Source organism: Phyllobates terribilis, unplaced genomic scaffold (assembly GCF_046119375.1).
Source record: "Phyllobates terribilis strain yellow unplaced genomic scaffold, ASM4611937v1 Scaffold_4__5_contigs__length_816908805, whole genome shotgun sequence".
NCBI classification, from domain to species: domain Eukaryota; kingdom Metazoa; phylum Chordata; class Amphibia; order Anura; family Dendrobatidae; genus Phyllobates; species Phyllobates terribilis.
Window position 1 is genome coordinate 712,446,531 of NW_027362764.1, and position 20,969 is coordinate 712,467,499.

Below are 20,969 nucleotides of genomic sequence, written 5' to 3' on the forward strand. Positions count from 1 at the left end.
CGACCAACATTTGGCCTCTCATAGGTGGATCAAAAGATTCATAACTTCAGCACTCAGACTTCACCCTAGAATTCAGTCTCCGGTCCCATCCTGGGATCTAAATGTGGTACTCAAGGGTTTAACCCTTTCTCCCTTTGAGCCTCTATCCTCTAGCACAATACAGACTCTTTCTCATAAGACTGCCTTTTTAGTAGCCATCACTTCAGCACGGAGAGTAGGCTAACTACAGGCCCTTTCTATCAGAGAACCTTACATGAACGTGACCGAAGATAGGAAGGGTCCAGGCGAAGCGTAATTCTTTCTCCCAAAGGTAGTTACGGATTTCCATCGTTCCCAGGAAATCATCCTTCCCTCCTTCTGCCAGAAACCTTCCAATCCAAAGGAAGTAGAGTTCCACATCCTAGATGTCCACAGAGCTGTCCTTTATTATCTTCAACAAACTGAGTCTTGGAGATTGGATGGGAATCTATTTATACAGCACTCAGGGCAGAACAGAGGAAGGAAGGCGGCAAAGTCCACTATAGCAAACTGGATCAAAAAGGCAATTGGGGAAGCCTATAACAACCAACAGATGAATCCACCGATTGCTTTAAAGGCTCATTCTACCAGATCCACATCAACTTCATGGGCCGAAAGAGCGGGCGCTTCTACTGAGCAGATTTGCAGGGCAGCCACATGGTCTTCCCTTCATAATTTTTGTAAACATTATAGATTAGACTTATCATCCACTAGGGATTTAGCCTTTCGTAGGAAAGTCCTACAAGCTATTGTCCCTCCCTAATAAAATATCGTTGGTATTCCTCCAATGCTTTCGTGGAAGGCGTATTGAGAAAATAGAATTAGTCCTTACCGGTAATTCGGTTTCTAGAAGCCTTTCACAACAGCACGAATTTCCCTCCCTATGGATTCCATATAACTGTCAGGTAACCATTTTCCAGGTGATCTTGGTAAACACTGGGGATTGACGGTGGGGAGGGGCTTTTAGACTCTCTATGTTCCTGTCCCCGATAGGGCGTGGACAACATCCTCCAATGCTGTCGTGGAAGGCTTCTAGGAACCGAATTACCGGTAAGGACTAATTCTCTTTTTATCTCCTCTTCCCACAATCGCATACAAGATTTCTCTTGTGCATCCCCCCCCTACTCTGGAACTCTCTACCCCAACATATCAGACTCTCTCCTACCATGGAAACCTTCAAAAAAGAACCTGAAGACCCACGTCTTCCGACAAGCCTACAACCTGCAGTAACCCTCGCTCCACCATACCACTGCACGACCAGCTCTATCCTCACCTACTGTATCCTCACCCATCCCTTGTAGACTGTGAGCCCTCGCGGGCTGGGTCCTCTCTCCTTCTGTACCAGTCGCTGACTCGTTTTTGTTCAAATTATTGTACTTGTTTGCTATGTATACCCCCTTTTTAAACATGTAAAGCGCCATGGAATTAATGGTGCTATAATAATAAATAATATTCAGGTCCTGGCATCTCCCAAATACATGAGAAATGCTGCTTTGTGTTTTCCAGAAGCCTGTGCCTGGGGATGGAAGACTTGCAGCTGGTGTTTATGATTTCTTCTCACGACTTGTTCATGAAACTCCTTACTGACGATGAGAGAAAGATGCTTGTGGATCAGATTCGGCAGCGAACGTCCCACACCAATCTCTGCACGAAGCCTGTGACTTCGTTCTATGACATCCCAGGTGAGATAAAGTGGGCATCGCTGACAACCAAGTGCCACCTATAAATGGAAATGTAATCTCTACAGTAGCGTTGTGGGGTCTGAGAACTTGTGATTATCCAGTAGGTTACTAAGGAAGGTGACCACCATTCCTCCAGTCTTTGGATCTAGCTTTTCTCCTCATTGTACCTCTGCCTCTTTTACTCTGCTTGCATGACTTGTGGTCAATACAATTAAACCACATCTAATTTTTGTTTTCCTATTGTGCTTTTTATTGCCTTTCTAAACCAGTAGTCTCCAACCTTTCTTACCTTGACAGCCACATTAAGAATTTAGAGGGTCACGAGCCACATTCAGAGCAGTGTCCTCTAGCTCGTTTCCCTCGCCCCATGATGGTGACACCTCAAGCCCCCATTACTAATATAATGACAGCCAAAGCTGTCACACCGAGGCTGTATACGTACATCCAGGGGTGCCCACCTTGCCCCCCCATACGGTATACTCTAATCAAGCCTTCCCATCACGTTTATTACAGCCAGATTCATGCATCCGTCTTACTGCCAGTATCTCTCCACTCCCGACGGCCAGTACATGGACATCCAGATTTGCTCTTCTGTGCGGGGATGCTCTCCATCTGGAGAGCTTCTCTTCATAGCTGTTTGGATGTCCTATGGGGGTCCAACTCCATGTGATCGGGATCTTATTCCCTATATTTAGATAGAGGATAACTTCCAAACTTGGCACAAACTCATTAAGAGCCTATTCCTAGGGTATGCCACCAATTTCTAACCACTTGGTCACTATGGTTGAACCTCAGATCATCGGACATTGGTGTCTAGTGAAATGCCATGAGGCAAGTTACATCTAGTTATGTCCAAATGTGAGTTTTTGGGTTGATGACCACAAATCTTGAGAATAAGGAGTCTCCATAGGACTGGCTAGAGATGCTCAGTCTAATTGCACAATAATAAGATGGAGCTATAGGAAGGACTGACAGATGTGAGGCTAAGGATGAGCGTAGGATTAAGTGACTTGCTAATACGAGGTGTCGTTGCAGCATCTGCGAGTGTCACCATCGGTCAGCTCGAACATCAGCTCATCCTCACCCTGGATCCCTGGAGAATTAGACAGATCCTCATAGAGCTGCATGGCATGACCTCAGACAGCAAGTTCTGGATGGTGTCCACCAAGGTACAAATGTTTCCTCATGTGTCTAAGGAACAGGAATGAATTGCCGTCATTTTACAGTGTGTTTTAGATCTGGTAATCTATGTTTAAATACATTTGTTTCAGTGGGAAGTGCCAACAACATACAGCGGAATAATCCTAGGCATCAAAGACAGTCTGACAAGGGACCTGGTGTACATCCTGCTGGCCAAAGGCTTACACTGCACTGCCATTAAGGTGAGTGCCACTTATTTGTTTTTTTCATTAAAGAATTTCATGCCCCCCTAAGAGCAAATTATTGAATCGGAAGAGCAAATTATTGAATCGGTGAAGAATCCAATATCTGACAGTCACTCTGCCGTTCACATTACCTCTGCAGACAGGTCTCTGTGTATGACCAGCCTCATATTAGGGGGACAAATTCAAGCAGAAGGGGAAAAAAAGGTGTTTTGTTTTTTTTAACATATCACAATACTTGTAAAAATTTTGCAAGATTTTTAATTTTAACACCAGCCACTGGGGCTTTTTAGACTCCAACTTCCTGTTGTTTCAGGAAATCTTCACATACATAGTCATAAAGAACACATGCCGACCCTGCAGAGATGAAGTAGAATATTTTAGAGCTGTGCAGCACTGCGGAGGAGATGGGTAGGGTGGTAGATGGAGATGAGGGCTGTGCAGCACTGCGGAGGAGATGGGTAGGGTGGTAGATGGAGATGAGGGCTGTGCAGCACTGTGGAGGAGATGGGTAGGGTGGTAGATGGAGATGAGGGCTGTGCAGCACTGTGGAGGAGATGGGTAGGGTGGTAGATGGAGATGAGGGCTGTGCAGCACTGTGGAGGAGATGGGTAGGGTGGTAGATGGAGATGAGGGCTGTGCAGCACTGCGGAGAGGATGGGTAGGGTGGTAGATGGAGATGAGGGCTGTGCAGCACTGCGAAGAGGATGGGTAGGGTGGTAGATGGAGATGAGGGCTGTGCAGCACTGCGGAAAGGATGGGTAGGGTGGTAGATGGAGATGAGGGCTGTGCAGCACTGCGGAAAGGATGGGTAGGGTGGTAGATGGAGATGAGGCCTGTGCAGCACTGCGGAGGAGATGGGTAGGGTGGTAGATGGAGATGAGGGCTGTGCAGCACTGCGGAGGAGATGGGTTGGCGGCGCTGCGGAAAGCTTTGTGTGTGTCAGTAACAAATTTATAGTATAATCTGTAAAGGATGAGCCACTTGTGATAACAGGAAGATTTACATGTTCATCACCAATGGTTATCAGGTGGTTTTAAGGAGACTCTTGCACCCCCCCCCCCCCCCCCCCCCAGCAGACACCCCCCTCTCTCTTTAGATTAACCCATTTTTTTTCTCTGTTACGTTTGTTGCTCCTTGGTGAGAATAGTGGATTATACTGCGTTTTTCTACCCATTGAAGGAATCCAAAAATATAAGCCTAATGGGCCAATTACACGTCAATGGGATCAGTCAAGGAATGTCACAGTATAACCGCTCATGTTAAAAATTAATTGTGAACACAGCCTAATAGTTATTACGTCCCCCAAATAAATTTTTAAGTGACCTAGTCTTGTCAGCTACATCAGAACTTTGTATAGCACATATGTCAAAGACAAGGTTTAAAAACTAATATTTGCCATTTTGTTGTAATGTAAGATGGTGCAGGTGAAAATGTCAATCAGATGAGCCACAAAATTTGGTAACCGTTGTGGTGTTTCCTCAGGACTTCCCCCATGCTAAACAGCTCCTGGCTGCCTGTCTGGAGCTGGTGACGGAGTTTTCTCCCAAGCTTCGGCAAGTGATGCTCAATGAGCTGCTGCTGTTAGACCTCTACATTCACGAGGCCGGGCCTGGCCTCACCGGCGATCGTCCTCCTCCAGAGCTGATCAGCAGAGTACGTGGCTACCTGGAAATGAGGATTCCTGGTAAGAGAAGTGCTGGCTGTCATCCTTAGGCCTCTTTCAGATGTCGCTGTTTTACATAAGTGATCATTCTGTGTTTTCCGTGGACAGAACGCCTACCCATTATAGTCTTTGGAGCTGGTCACATGTCTGTTCTTTTTTTGATGATTAAGTGTCCACAATATATAAAAAAAAAAAAAGAAAAAAAAAAAAAAAAACTGTCAGTTTTCAAATCAGTCATGGATCCAACTCTCCCATAACACTCTATGGGGACAAGAAACATTCAGACAGCATTCTAGTGCTCTTCATTTTTCACTGAGGGTTTTTTTGTTTTTGTGTTTTTTTCTCCTACGAGGAAAGACTGAAATTCTGACACATGAACCAAGCACCGATGTAAATCTGTACTTTTTATTGGTAGGAAGTAGTTTAGAAAAAACTCCAGCACCTTCTCCGTATCCATCAAAAGAAATGTAAAGTTAAAACGTCCATTTTATTAGTTCCATTAAAAAAGCGCCACATGCAAGGCAGACCTTACGCGTTTCGAACCAAACAAGGGTTCTTAATCATAGGTTACATTGCTATAGATAAGATATATATATATATATATATATATATATATATATATATATATATATATATATATATATATATATATATATATATATATATATATATATATATATATATATATATTATAATAGGGTCGAGACAACCAAGAACAGGAAGTTCACTAGTGAATGAAAATCCTCCTGAGGATAATTGCTCAGTAATATACATAGATAAAACTTATGTGCATGGTATGCTGCAAATTAAGCACATCATTAGAAAAAAGTATCAAAAAATGTACATTACATCATTGCGATAATTGAGACCGTTGGGAATGCGAGAGTTAAGCTTAAGAATCCATGAGGCTTCTCTGGCTAGGAGAAGTTTGCCTCTATCTCCTCCATGTATTTGTCTTTGTACCTTGTCTATTCCAATAACCTTAAGGGTGGAAAGATCACCACAGTGAAAATCAGCAAAATGTTTGCTGAGCCCTGACATGGAGGACTCACTGCATTAGGACTTTGAGTCCTCCAGTAACATGCTCTGCGATGTTTCTTTTGAGCATGCGGCTGGTGCAACCCACATAAAATTTTTTGCAAGGTGTGCACAGAGCTTGATAAATGACATATGTACTAGAGCAGTTAATAAAGTGCTGAATATTATAGATTTTTCCTGCACGGTCAGTAAATGTCTGGGTCTTTAAACATATATTTGCAAATATTACACTTGGTGCCTCCACATTTATAGGATCCATTAATATGAAGCCATGTGTCAGACTTTGGGCTTTTGGTGGACAGAAAACTTGGAGATAATAATAAGTTTCCTATATTGGGGGATTTTTTAGCAACTAAATTAATTCCTTCCTTAAGGATGCTCTGAAGTGCTTTGTCCTGATGTAATATACAAGCATATTTCCGAATTAAATCTGTAATAGCCTGGTAGTCTGTACTATAAGCTGTGGAGAAAGTAACTTGTTTATTTCTCTTGCATACCGTATTATTCTCCAGTAAAGATGTCTGTGTTTTGTGAAAGGCTATATTACGGGCTCTGCAAATATGTGTATTTGAATAACCTCCATGTATAAACCTGCGCTTCAGTATGTCACATTCATGACTATAGCTCTCCTCCGTGGAGCATAGACGTCTGGCTCTAATGTGTTCACCCAGTGGTAGGTTTTTAAGAGTATGTGCTGGATGACAGCTGTCTGCCATCAACGTCGCATTGCCACTGGTTGGTTTTCTGTACAGACATGGGTGGATGCAGTTATTGCTGCTGTCTCCAGTTAAATATACATCCAAAAAGGCGGTCTCACTGTGACAGATGTTAATGGTAAATTGTAAATTAAATGTATTGTCATTTAAAAACTGTAGAAACGTGGATAGCATATAAAGTGCCTCATCATCAGGGGTACGCCAGATCATGATGACATCATCTATTATATCTGGCGTACCACCTGATGTAAGGCAAAAAAGGATTGTCGAGAGTGTGAATATGAAATACTTCCCACCAAGCTACGTATAAATTGGCTAATAATGGGGAAAAAGACGTACCCATGGGGCAACCGCAGATTTGCAGAAAAAAATCTCCATTGAAGTAAGAAAAATTATTTTCAAGTACGAATTGTATCAAATTTAGTATAAACTCACTTAATTCTTTTGTATAGAGATTGGTGTTAAGGTGATAGGAGATGGATTGTAATGAGAGCTGGTGCGGGATGCTAGTGTATAATGTCACAATATCTGTGGTGACCCATCTATCATTACATTCCCACTCAAAAGATTTCACAGCAGATAATAAATGCTTCCTATGCCTGATATATCCTGTAGTGGCCAAAACTATAGGCTGTAGTAGCCGATCAATCCATGCTGCAGTTCTTTCAGTAAGTGAACCAATTCCAGCCACAATGGGGCGGAATGGGGGTGGAAATGTTTCTTTGTGCAGTTTAGGAAGGGCGTGCAGTATTGGGCACACTGGTGACTCAGTTAATAGATATTCATACAATGTCTTGATAGAGTCCCTTTTGTAAGCCTCCTCTTAGGATAAAATCCAATTTTCCTTTTACGTGACTGGTTGGATCTTCAGCTAGTTTACTACAGGTTTTTACATCCGATAGCATGGAGTTAATTTCTCTGATGTATAATGCCTTATCAAGGATTACAAGAGAGACACCTTTGTCGGACGCTCTAATGATAATATTGTCATTGTTTTTTAACAATTTCAGGGCTTGTCGTTCTTTGGTGGTCAGATTATCCATTGTGACTGATTCACTATCCAGTATTTTTTTTACGCGTATTTGACGCGTTTTTGCATGCGTATTTGCCATGCGTTTTTCCAATGCATATAGCCAAATACGCATGCAGAAACGCACAAGAATTGGTCATGTCTGTATTTTTTCTGCGAGTAAAATCTGTGCAGAAAAAATCCTGACCATGTGCACAGAACTTGCAGAATGTCATAGGAAGTCATGGGATAAGGTGTGCAACGCGTTTCTGGAGCGTTTACGCGCTGAAAATGCGCACCAAAAACGCATCGTGGGCACACAGCCTTAAGCTTAACTCTTGCATTCCCAATGGTCTAAATTATTGCAATGATTTAATGTACATTTTTTGATACTTTTTTCTAATGATGTACTTAATTTGCAGCATACCATGCACATAAGTTTAATCTATGTATATTACTGAGCAATTATCCTCAGGAGGATTTTCATTCACTAATGAACTTCCTGTCCTTTGTTGTCTCCACCCTATTTTCTCTTTTTGTTTTCAGTGAATATATATATGTATGTATGTGTATGTATGTCTTTTATCTATAGCAATGTAACCTATGATTAAGAACCCTTGTTTGGTTCGAAACTCGTAAGGTCTGCCTTACATATGGCGCTTTTTAATGGAACTAATAAAATGGACGTTTTAACTTTACATTTCTTGTGATGGATACGGTAAAGGTGCTGGAGTTTTTCTAATCTACTTCCTACTGCTTCTCATCCCTGGATTTGCTACCAAGGATTTCCGTGCACCAGTGGACCCTTATGGCATATGCACGGTAGGCTGAAATTTCCCCCTTTTTTTTTTTTTTTCTTCCCCTTATATGCCTGTACTTTTTATTATTTTGGCACACACAAGGACGTCTAAATGAGGCTCAAAAGTTCCTTGATTTCAGACTGTCCCTGCTGACTCGGTTTTATCCATCTCCCATCATTCTATGTTGGCTCGCGCTGCTGCAGTCTGACATTGGGTGTTAGATTCTTCAACTGCTTGGCCGAATTCAGTGTTTTTTTTTTTTTTGGTTTGTTTGTTTTTTTATAAAAATAAATAAATAAATTAAAGAATAATTAGATATTGAGGGGTCTTATTTTTGTTGTTTTCCCCTTCAGGCATCTCTTCAGATGGCCTGAATTTAAGTGCCTTCCTCCATGGGCATTTTGGTAACCTGCTCTTTACAGGGAATCTATATGTTCGGGTTATTGATTTTACAGTTCTACATATTGAAACCTGTCCTTTATTCTCTGTAATCTGTATTTTTTTCCCTTGATCTATCCTTGCAATGACTGATTAATAGAATTATGCTGTATCTTTTATTATATAACCATTATTTGGACAATTGCTGTGATTTCTGATACTGTCTTCTGACATAGATGATAATAACAACATGGCACATCTTACATATTAGACTGTCAGCCAAATACCCTGTATACCCCTCTCCCGCTGTGATGACGTTCCAGCAATCTCTGCGCCTGAAATAATGTGACTTGTGAGATGTCCCTGCTGCAGTTATTGAATGGCCACTTGTCAGCTGCACATTTTACTATTTCTTTAGCGCACACATCCGCCCTGATTATTGAATATTGATGAGCTGCGGTTGATCATTGACCGCAGTTTGTACGTGACACAACAAGTCACATCACTCCAGGAACAAGGGCACCTTTACGATTTGCCCGTTGTGCCCGGCACCAATCTCTGCCGGATCAGAGTGGTCACAGGCCGCACCTGCTGCCGATTCAGTGGCTCCCTCTTACATCACGTCATCAGAGCAGCGTCTTCTCTTCCGCTCTGCTCTGTCGAAAAGTGTGACTGCCAGCGTCATACTGATTGATAGCCGGCTCCCCGCTGTCTAACTTTTTGTCTTTGTACGTTTTTCAGGAGGTGCCACAGAGAAAAAGTATGAGTTAGTTGACAACTGAGCGTTGCGCATCCCATATGCCATATGACTGTCCAATCATTGATTATCATGGAGGGATGTCCTCCATTTGAGCAAAAAAAAAAAAAAGAAATGCTCCATTATCAATATATTTATACAGTTCCATGGAAAATACTGGGAACAGCACAACATTAATTCTTAGAAAATAATTAATTGATGTCCGGAGAGCCGTCGGCTCCTGTACGACTTCTTACCCCGGCGTCGCTTGCAGTATGTAACATATGTAAGGGGTATTGCAGACAGCACTGTGTCTTTTCTCGTGCAAGAGGTAGTGGATGGTTGCAACATGTCAGCCAAGTGGCTGTGATTGTCGTTGTTGCGTCCCTATGATGTGAGAAGAGGATAATCTGGAAATTCTTTTTCTCCCTGCAGACATTCCCCTCCGACAAGTAGTAGCAGAGGAATGTGTTTCCTTTTTGCTGAATTGGAGAGAGAATGAGTACCTGACTCTACAGGCGCCTGCCTCCTTGGTGCAAAATAACCCCTATGTGAAGGTAAGCAACTTATTAGTAACTTTGTTTTATATTGGCAGTGAGAGTAGTGTGAACATTCACTTTAAGATGGCCCTAGACAGTGGTAACATTGACCTTGTGTGATGAGGACTACGATCACGGGAGCTCTGATCCCGGCCATTTAACATCTCAGATGCTTTGGCACTTTTAATAGTTTTGGCAAAGCGGTTGAAAAAAAAAAGCTAAATATTTTCTCTGTTTGCGTGGGTGGTTCTAACAGTGGGGTGTTTTTGAGCTACAGTAGAACCAATTGCCATATATATATTAGTGCTCAGCCTAAATGAGTGCACCCCAGCAAATATGTCAGAAAACCTTTTATTTTCCTTTCAGAATCGTTTTCAATGGTTTACCATGCTACAAAATACTCCCCCAAATGTCAGTCATTGATTGCAAACAATATTTTGTTTATTTTGCTCAACCCAAAAAAGTAATTTTCCTAACAAATTTATTCAAGATCATGTTTCAAAAAATGAGTACACCCTAATGACAGTCTTGGGAGCAAATGTAAAGTTTAGCCTACAAATTTCTATTCAACAAGAGCTCAACCACAGGTAAGTCTAATTATTCATTAGACAGGTGTCCAGCAGACAGGTGACTATAAAAGGGCGTTACTTAACATAGAAAACACCTTCCCATTTAAAGCTGTCAGCAATGGCACCACATGGAAGAGAAATGTTACAAGACCCGAGGAAGAAAATTATATATTTTTTTCATACAAAGGTGAAGGCTACAAGATCAGAAAAGCTTAACATATAAGTGAGAATACTGGAGCAAAAGTGATACAAAGATGGAACCTCTACCATTTCGCAGAGATGTTCAGGTCGACCTTGGAGGTTAACACCTAAACAGGAGCGTCTGCTGATGAGAAGAGTTGAAGAAAATCGACAGCAGTTAGCTAAGGAAGTACAAAGCCAAACCGGGGTGAGCATTTCCCGTTACTCAATATGGTGTACACTGTAAAAGTATGGCATGAATGGATGTCCTCGACAAAGGAACCTTCTTCTAAAGCCCATACTCAAAAAGCCCACCTTCAATTTACCAGAGCCCATGCTGAAGAATATGAAGACTACTGGGACTCTATTTTCTAAAACTATGACACCAAGATAAATGTGTTTGGAACTGATAGCTTCAAAACTTTATGGCGTCGCAAAGGTGAAGAGTACAAAGAAAAATGAAAGGTGCCTACAGTGAGACATGATGGTGGCAATGTCCTAATGTGGGGTTGCATGAGCGCTGCTGGTGTTGGGGAGCTACGTTTTATTGATGCTACCATCAATCAATTCTCCGATGTACTGCTCTATGTGAAAAGAGAAGCTGCGACCATCATTCCCTTGGTAGTCGTGCACTTTTCCAACTTAACAATGATCCAAAACACACGTCTAAGGCCACTGTTGCATTTCTGAAGGACACTGTGACAAAGATTTAGTGGCCAAGTGTCTCCTGATCAGAATGCCCCATAGATGTCTCTTCTGAACCCAACCGAACAAGTTGTCATCACTCTCCATCCAGCATCCAGGCTCTAAAAGAGCCTGTTCTTGAAGAGTGGAAAAAAGATAGATGTTGCAATATGTCGCCAGCTTGCTCATTCTATACCTAGAAGACTTGGTGCTGTCCTTAAAAATCATGGAGGTCATTGAAAATACCAGATCAAGTAGTTTTCGGGGTGTACTCATTTTTGCATCAAATAATTTAAGCAAAACTGAAGATTTTGTAACGAAACATATAATTAACCTTACTTTCATGTTAGGTTAAAAAAAAATGTTCTATGAAACTGTCTTGTCAAAATTTTGTTGGTGCAGCCTTACACATTGGGCTCCTGTTCTAAAAGTGGATTCTGATGGCGGACCAGGTGACCAGACCTGTCAGTCAACCTCCACCAATAGAAAAACCAAGCACGAGAGCAGTTTTTTCTATTGGAGGAGGCTGACGGACCGTTCTGGTCCGCCATCAGTTGCCACTTTTAGAATAGGAGACTTTGGGCAGTCTGTGTGTTAATTTTCCAACCGCATTTCCTGGACTTGTGTGCCACGCATCTTTCCTTCTGACACTTTTAGTAAAATATTATATTTCATGTCATCTTGAGTCTTTGTCTCTTTCCTAGCTTGGACAGCTTTTGGCAGCCACATGCAAAGAGCTCTCCGGACCAGACAGCCGGAGGACGGCTAAAGACCTGTGGGAGGTGGTGGTGCAGATATGTAGCGTCTCCAACCAGCACAAGCGGAGCAGCGATGGCAGGATCAGCCTGATAAAGAACAGAGACTCCACCATGGGGATTATGTACCGGTATGTTGGATAACTGCACACTGCCGGTATACCGCAACTTCTTTGTGTGTAGGGCAGTATGTTATATTGTCTTTTATTACTTATACATAGTATAAATTCTAGAAAACTCAATATAAAGAATGTTTCTCTATGACTTCATTGGGGGACACAGGAAACCATGGTGTATACTGTTGCCATTTGGAGGCTGACACTGGGCAGAAAAAAAAAGTTGGCTCCTCCCCACCAACTAGCAGGACGTTAATCAGTTTTAGCTTAGTGTCAGTAGGAGGCAAACACTGGTCTGGACCCAGGCCCATTTCTACCTTTTTTAGGTTTTGTTGTTTTTTATTAATGATTTCCCTTTTTCTTTCAGATACAGCTTGTGAGGGCAACAGAGTGGAGTTGTTTCACTCTGATCTCCCACCTAGAGACCGAGAGCACAGTGTGGAGTTGTCTCTACTGTATCTTCTCTGGTCTATGAGGCGGGATCCTAACAACACAGCAAGAGTGTTTGGGGCTCCCTGGCAGACAGTCCTTGCCAGCAATCCCCTGCCTGCTCCTCCCCCAGAGCCAGACGGAGCAAGGAGGGAAGACGGATTCATTACCTGCCAGCCATCTGACAGACGTCCCAGGAGTAGACTGATGTCCGTCTTCCACTACTGATCTGCGAAGAATGATTTGGCATTTTCATGACTGGTATATCTAGATCAGGCATGGCAGTGAAGATGGCTCCAAATAATAATAGAATAAAAAATTAGAATAAATAAGTAGGTCCTAGTTTTCCCAGGGTCATGATCTGTTCCACCCCTGGGAAAAGCCTCTTGTACTCCCCTAGACCAGCTGTGGCATCCATGCCACCCTGGTACTATTCGGCGGCCCTTTTAAAAATGTAGCTCCTGGCTTTGGCCTGGGCCTTCTCCGGGTTGTGGGGCCATGCCTCCGGCATTCCAGCCATTCTCATGCGTTTGGCTTTTTCGCGCTCCTTCTCCGACCGCTCTCAGCCTATCAAGGCACTCTTCGCATTCTGGCGTGCGCTTTCTAACGCCGCCTCTTCCTCCTTTTTCTGCCCGGCGCCATCTTCTAGTCACTGTCTCATACTCATCCGCCGCAGTTCCCATGATCTCTGCAGCTCTCCACCGGTTCCACTGAACCATCATCGCCATTAGATTCCACAGGGTCTGGGTAAGCTCTGCCACCAGGGGTCAGCTGTATATCCCCGGCATAGCTCCCTCTGGCACAGCTCCCTCTGGCATATTTCTGTTTCCCTATGCCTAACCCTAGGGAGTCTCTCTCCCACCTTCCACCCATTGTCCTGCATTTGCACTTTGCATGTTTTTCCTGTAACAAAAGATTTCCCTCTGATCAGACCTCGTCCCTCTGATCAGACCTCGTCCCTCTTGCCGGATGGCAGTCCACCCAGCATGCTATTCCCCCCCCCCCCCCAGGAGCCCTCCACTGCCCGCAACAAGAGTGCGCCCCCCTTTCCAAATGGGCCACAGCTCTCTCTCAATTAGTTGCTGACCTAATCAAAGTATCCCAGACCTTGGCACGGTCATAGAACGACTGCCCAATTCTTCCTTCGTAACGGGGGTACCATACACTCTCCTGGGCGTTTCGGACCCTCTTTTCCCAAACCCAACAGGGTAGATCACTCAGGAGTTCGAAAAAACTTGCCCACACTACCTCATCCTCTAGTTCTCCGTCACCATTAACGTCCTCCAGGATGCCATTTCTCTTTTTCTCTCCTCCGACGCTCCAACAGCTCAGGAGTCAGCTTCCGATCTGGACTCTGAACACATCTCAAAACTACCAGACATGGTGGATAGCCTGATTCTAGCTGTTTATCAGACCCTTAACATAAATGACGTGGAGCCCTCGCCCTCTGAGCTGATCCCATCCTTGAGAAAGACAAAGTGCCTTCCCCGGGTTTTCACCAACTACAAAGAATTCAATGGAATCTTTACCAGGGAATGGGAGCATCCAGAAAAACGTTTTCAGAGAAGGAAACGCATGGAGGTCTTGTATCCATTTGCCTCCAACCTGCTACAGAAATGGGCATTCTCCCTCAGTGGATCACCACCACTCCCCCCAAGTTTCCCAGCTCTCCACTAACACCATTCTCCCCCGTTTTGATGGACCCTTGCTAAAGGAGCACTCGGACAGGCACACGCCAAATCTGCCTTCAAGGCTGTGGGTTTGGCCTTCTCCTAGTCCTTTGCCACAACTTGGTTATTCAAGTCTGTTTCGGCCTGGGCGAAGCTCCTCCATCAAGGTATTCTGTTGGGCACTCCCTCTTCCGAATTGGCGGACCAGATCAGTCACACAAGGAAGTGTCTCCCGTCGGCTTACCTCGATGCAGTTGCGTGCTCAGCCCAATTGGCCGGCAACATCGTCACCATCCGCATGGTCTTATGACTGAAGCATGGAAAGCGGACTCTGCATCCAAGAAGTCTCTCAGCAGTCTCCCTTTCCAGGGCTCCCGGCTTTTCGGAGAAGAGCTAGATAAGATCATTTCGGACACCACGGAGGGTAGGAGTACTTTGCTTCCGCAACAGAGAGCCAAACGCCTGCCTTCCAAGAGACGGACGATCCAGTTTGTTTCTTTTTGGATGTTTTCAGATCAAAACAACAACCGCCAGGAGAAGTCTCTGGTCTGCCAGGAAGAGAGGAGACCTTCCTTCAGGCCAGCCCCCTCCTGGCACCCACGAACCCACCAGCGCCAGTCCTCCAGGCCCAGATCCAATAGATTCTCTTTAGCATAATTAGGCGTCCCCACCCACCCGCCTGGGAAGCCTTTTAGGGAGGACAGCTGTCTCCTTCAGTTTCAGGACGAGTGGCCCGCAGTAGTCGACGACACTTGAGTCCTGGACGCCGTCTCCTACGGCTGCAAAATAGAATTTTCCACTCTCACATTTTTTTTGTTTTTTTCAAATCCCCCAAAGAACCCTTCCCTTTGTTCCCGATTTTTATTTCAAGTCTATCGATGCGCTCTTCAAGGCAGACGTCATCATTCACATTCCCCCACAGGAACGCTTTTCGGATTTTTATTCAAACCTGTTTGTGCTCCAAAGAAGGAGGGCTCAGTTCCTCATACTGGACTTCAAATTATTGAACAGACGTGTCCATCTGCATCCCTTCAGTCGGTGATGGCCTCCATGGAGCCCAAGGAGTTTCTATGCTCGGTGGATATTCAAGATGCCTATCTGCACATACCGATTTTCCCACCTCACCATAGGTTCCTCTGCTTTGCAGTCCAGGAATCCCACTATCGGGTCACAGCGCTGCTGTTTGGCCTAGCCACAGCAGTCAGGGTTTTCACGAAGACCATGGCGACGGTCATGGCCATTCATCGAAGCCGACACATTCTCGTCATCCCTTATTTGGACAACGTTCTCATCAAGGCTCCATCCCCTCAGCATGTCACGAGAGTCTGCAGATCACTCTGGACACCCTCTCTCTCATCTCGGCTGGATCATCATCATCAGTTTGACGTTGTCTGTGCTCTTGACCCAACGCATTGTTTTCCTGGGAATGCTGTTCGACACTGCGCGGGCAAGGGTTTTTCTGCCCAAAGAAAAGTACTCTGCTCTGCTACGCGGGAGTCACTCTCTAAAGTTCCACCCCATGCTCTCGCCGGTTCTGTGTGAGCATACTGGGCAAGATAGTAGCGTCAATGGAAGCATTTTCATTCGCTCAGTTCCATACACGTCTACAGCTCTTTCCTCTATCAAGCTTGAACAAGTCGACTCACTCCCTGGATCGGCTTGTCACTCCCCTCCCAAATCAAGAAGTCCCTGCAATGGTGGAGACTCCCTCCCCTCGTTCGTTGCAGAAAATCATTTCTGCCAATTTTTTTGGACGGTCATAACAACGAATGCCAGTGTGCTCGGTTAGGGAGCAGTTTTTCAAGACCTAATAGTCCACAGGGCCGATGAAACTCTCAGGAATCGTCCCTTCCCATCAACATTCTGGAACTCTGAGCAATCTTCCTTACTCTGCTTCACTGGCAGAAACTGCTCTCCAGCCGTCCAATACGAGCCCAATCTGGCAATCCCACCGTGGTGGCATACATCAATCACCAAGGAGAAACTCCTAAGTTGAGCAGTGATGTCAGAAGAGGCTCGGATCCTGTTCTGGGCTGAACGGAACGTACCCACAATCTCAGCGGTACACATCCCGGGAGTGGACAACTTGGCTGCTGACTTTCTCAGCCGAGAAAGTCACACCGCTGGTGAATGGTCCCTGTGTCCGTCAGTTTTAGACAAGATTTGTTTCCGATGGGGAACTCCCGACGTCGATCTAATGACTTCCAGACTGAACTACAAGGTTCCCCAGTTTGTATCCAGATCTCGCGATCCTCCTAGAATCTGCTCGGACGCTCTGGAAATTCCCTGGTCCCAGTTCTTCCTCCTATACCTGTTTCACCTCTACCGCTGATCTCCCCTGATCCCCCCCACCCCATGGTCATGAAGATCAAGGCTATGGGAGTGCCCATCATACGCGTCTCTCCGGATTGTCCCAGAAGATCCTGGTATGCAGACGTAATCAATCTCCTTGCGGACACTCTGTGGAAACCTCTTAATCTTCCAGATCTTTTCTCGAAGGGCCCTCTCTTCCACCAAAATTCTCAGTGGCTCAATGTAACGGCATGGCTGTTCAGGCCACGGTAATCAGGGCTGTAGAGTTGCAGTTGGTGTCCATTTTGGTGGAGTCTGAATCTGAGTCGGTATAAAATGGACCGACTCCAACTCCTAAAATATATAATTGGGTACAGTAGTTCAATGCAGTTTGTGGGGAATATTTTTTTCATAAGCATTTTTTTGAAATGTCCTATTACTGATCTAAGGGTCTAGACTTTTAGCTGAGATGAATCTGTGCTGCAGTAAATTTATCACTTAAACATGAGTCATGTATGAGGGAGTTGGAGTCTGTGTCATGGAAATTGAGGAGTCGGAGGTTTGGCTTACCGACTCCACAGCCATGGCGCTAATGACATCCACCGGCTTCTTAGATCTGGTTATTCAGACCATGATCAGGGCAAGGAAGCCTTCTATCTCTTGTATTTATCACCGTACATGGAAGGCCTTTTTCTGCTGATGCGAAGCCAATCAGGCCTCCCCCATGGCTTTTGCTCTGCCACCCGTCATTTTTGCAGTCGGGTCTTGAATCTGGCCTGACCCTCAGTTCCCTTAAGGGGCAGGTGTCTGCGCTTTCTTTTCTTTTTCAGAAGAATCTGCCATCTCGTTCTCAGACCAGGACCTTCCTTCAGGGGGTCGCACACTTCGTTCCCCCTTTACCGGCCCCCAGTAGAACCTTGGGACCTCAACTTCGTTTTGGACGTCCTTCAGGAGTCCCCACTTGAACCTCTACAAGAGATCTCTCTCTTGCCTTCCTCTCCTGGAAAGTTGCCTTCCTGGTAGCCATCACCTCAATCAGAAGAGTCTCCATACTCACGGCTCTTTCTTGCCATTCCCCAAACCTGATATTCCACCAGGACAAGGTGGCCCTGTGTCCAATCCAATTTTTTCTTCCTAAGGTGATTTCCTCATTATACCTCAATGAAGACGTCGTACTTCCCTCCTTTTGTCCGTCTCCCTCTCATTCTCGGGAGCAGTCTCTAAAAAAAACTGGACCTGGTGAGAGCCCTCGTCTCTACCTTTCCAGAAGGGCACCCTTCAGACGAGCGAACTCTGTTTATAATTCCCGATGGTCCTCGAAGAGGCATCCCTGCTTCCAGGTCTACCATTGCCTGTTAAGTTTCCAGAATGGCAGAAACGAACCCAACGGATAAGGGACAGAGCACGTCCACTCAAGGTCACCGTTCACTCTGCTCGCAGAGTGGGGGCCTCCTGGGCCGTCTGCCACCAGGCGTCGGCCTTGCAGCTTTGCAAAGCTGTTACATTGTCTTCCATTCATACCTTCCCAAAGTTCTACAGGGTTCACACCTATGCCTCGGTAGAAAGGTCCTGCACACTGCAGTGGCCAAAGCTCAGACTTGAGGGTACTGTTCTTTTACCCACCCTTGGGACTGCATTTGGATGTCCCATAGTTTCATGTGTCCCCCAATGAAGCGATAGATAAATGAAGATTTTGTGCACTCACCGTAAAATCTTTCTCGGAGCCTTCATTGAGGGACACAGCACCCGCCCTTGTATAAAGTTGTTTTCAACTATGTTTTTGCCTCTATTGCTTTCTCACTAACTGACTAACTCTGTGCCAGTCGGTGGGTGTTCCCTGCTGAGGCGGAGCTAACTTTTTTGCATAGTGTCGGCCTCCTAGTGGCAGCAACATACACCCATAGTTTCCTGTGTCCCTCAATGAAGGCTCCAAGAAAAAGATTTTACGGTGAGTACCCAACATCTTCATTTTGTCTATTTCACAATGCAGTGTATTAGAAGAAATTAATAATGATGCATTTATTTTTTTTTTATTCTAGGAGCGAACTTCTTTCTTTCATAAAGAAATTACGTGTAAGTATTGGGTCCTGCTTTGTAAAGGGCTTCAGTCTCTGCAACCAACCATAAAGGGTTAAACTTATCAATGTTGATGAACTCCCACTATAGAGCTTCCGGGAGACAAAGGTTTAAGGGCTTTCTACTACTTTTAAAAATACAATGTAAAGGGTCCCCCTGCATCGGGAGGTGAGCAGCACTGATAATGTCACATCTGCACGATCGCCAAGTATCGTGACGCACCCCCTGGGCCGTGGGGTACTCTGTGCTGGGCCGGTCGGTGCAGGGGATGTCACAGTGCCAGTGACCCGGTCCGTGACCCAGGGCGGTCAATACAAAGGGGATTATAGTTTTTATAGTTTATGTTCGTGACGCCATCTGTGGTATGCGGCTATATGGAGCCGCCGCTGCGGAGCAGGTCCTCTGGAGCTGCTGGTAATGCAGCAGAGTTGGTTCAGCTCTCCACAGGTAGAGCTAAGCTCCAGGTGGTGCTGTGATGGTTAATGATGAGGTAGCTGTTGTTGTGCGGTGTAGTGCAGGGCTGGTGATGGCGCAGCAATAATTCAGAGACAGTGGGGTGCAGTCTTCAAGGTTTACTCACGATTATCACGTTGCTCCTGGTTACAACGGCCAAATTATCACCACCCACGTCGTTCTGCGTTCACCGAGGCATGGGTTCAACAATCCCTCAGGTATTTCAGGAGTACTTAACGGGACCCCGTTCTGTGTGCCTTCCTCGGTCGTCTTCCTGCGCTGGCTCTCACCCTCCTGCCCTGCGCCTCGCAACCAGTGTCCCAAGCCGGTAACCTCAGATCTTGGCGGGCAACCTGGAGTTCCCTGGATCCTGTGTGGCTACCTTTTCGGTGATTAGTTGCGGCTGTGGGCAACTACACCCTGAAAATGTAGAAGCCTTCGGTTTCTAGCTGAATGTTTTAATTCCCACTAGTTAGGGGCCGATCCCCTTTGCGGCCTGATCCCTCCACGTCCTGGTAGATTCGGCCATACGGGTGGCCTCCTGCACTTCCCGTACCCCTAGGATCCCCTCTTTCTTTCTGGAGCCTTCCTCCCTGCTCCTCTCTTCTCTTCAGTCTCCCCTCCTGGGCCTCTCTCACTCAGGCCCGCTCCTGCTCCTTTCACTGTCCTCCTCTGACTGTCTGCTACTCCCAAGATGGCTTCCCCTCTTTATACTACTCCTGAAGTGCTCCCCTGTTCCTCTTCCTCCACCGACACCCACTACATGGTTCCGCCCTCCAGCTAGGGACCAGGGACTGTGCTCCTTTCTTAGGAGCAATCTCACCCTGCCCTCTGAAGTGGAGTGTAATGGATGCAAGTGGGTGGGTCCCGGGCAGTACTCCATCCTTGCTTGAGGGTGAGATGCAGTACCTCTGTGGCGACTGAATCCTCATGGGCGCCACACATGCAGAATACTTGCCAACTACACCTGCACATACCTGCCAGGACGCAAGCACAAAGCCAATAGCAACACTCTACCTATGCTGAAGCGAGTGGGACCAGACAACTTTGTAAATGACCGCACTTGTGTTGTAGCCGCACACAATACAGACAGGTGTTAATGTGTCTTCCTCCATAGCTACACTAATATAATGCAGTCTGAGTGATTTGCTTTCCACGCTGTCTACTTTATGGTTTGCGGTTTACATTTTACCCTTCTTCCCGCTGCTGTCTCTCACACTGAGACAAGGGAGAGCAAATGGATTGCTGCCACAGCCAGGAGCAGTGTGCTGACCGATCTGTGTCCAAAGCTGCAGCACAGATAGCTGTGTGAAGGAGTTATACAGACTCCAAAATGGAGGAATTTATAAGAACGACTATTTAGACTATGGCCAAATTTTGCATTTCTGAAATAAATGGGGAAACATTTAAAAAAAAAAAAAATTTAATGTGAAAATGTCCATAGCTTTTAAAGGGAAATTTGTGTGAAATATGGCATCTGAAAATTCTAATTGCCAACTGAGTTAGTAACGTGCAATTCAGTGCGGGTGTAACATACCTGGCGGCGTCCTTGCATAGTGGTCCATCTCCCACTGTGCAAGAGCGCGCACTTGATCTCCTGTCCAGAATGTCTCTCTGGCTTCCCTCCATGCTGTCTGTTTGTGTCTGTTTCTGCTGCTTAAGGGCGACGCCCGATCACTTCCTGCTTTTTGTACCTGCTGTGGGTCACACCCCTTGTGCGTCCTCAGCCTATTGCTGTCTGTCACCTGGTATATAGCTCAGCTGCTCCAATCAATCCCTGC

At 45.4% G+C, this 20,969-nt stretch overlaps 1 protein-coding gene across 1 annotated transcript in view; it reads left to right on the plus strand.

The window, feature by feature from the left end:
* INTS8 (integrator complex subunit 8) overlaps window positions 1-20,969 on the plus strand; it is a 93,964-nt gene that overhangs the window by 47,764 nt on the left and 25,231 nt on the right. The window contains exons 13-19 of the mRNA XM_073679653.1: window positions 1,525-1,700; window positions 2,736-2,869; window positions 2,972-3,082; window positions 4,568-4,769; window positions 9,861-9,982; window positions 12,102-12,283; window positions 18,699-18,732. Coding sequence (XP_073535754.1) covers window positions 1,525-1,700; window positions 2,736-2,869; window positions 2,972-3,082; window positions 4,568-4,769; window positions 9,861-9,982; window positions 12,102-12,283; window positions 18,699-18,732 — 961 coding nt within the window. The remainder of the gene's footprint in view (window positions 1-1,524; window positions 1,701-2,735; window positions 2,870-2,971; window positions 3,083-4,567; window positions 4,770-9,860; window positions 9,983-12,101; window positions 12,284-18,698; window positions 18,733-20,969) is intronic.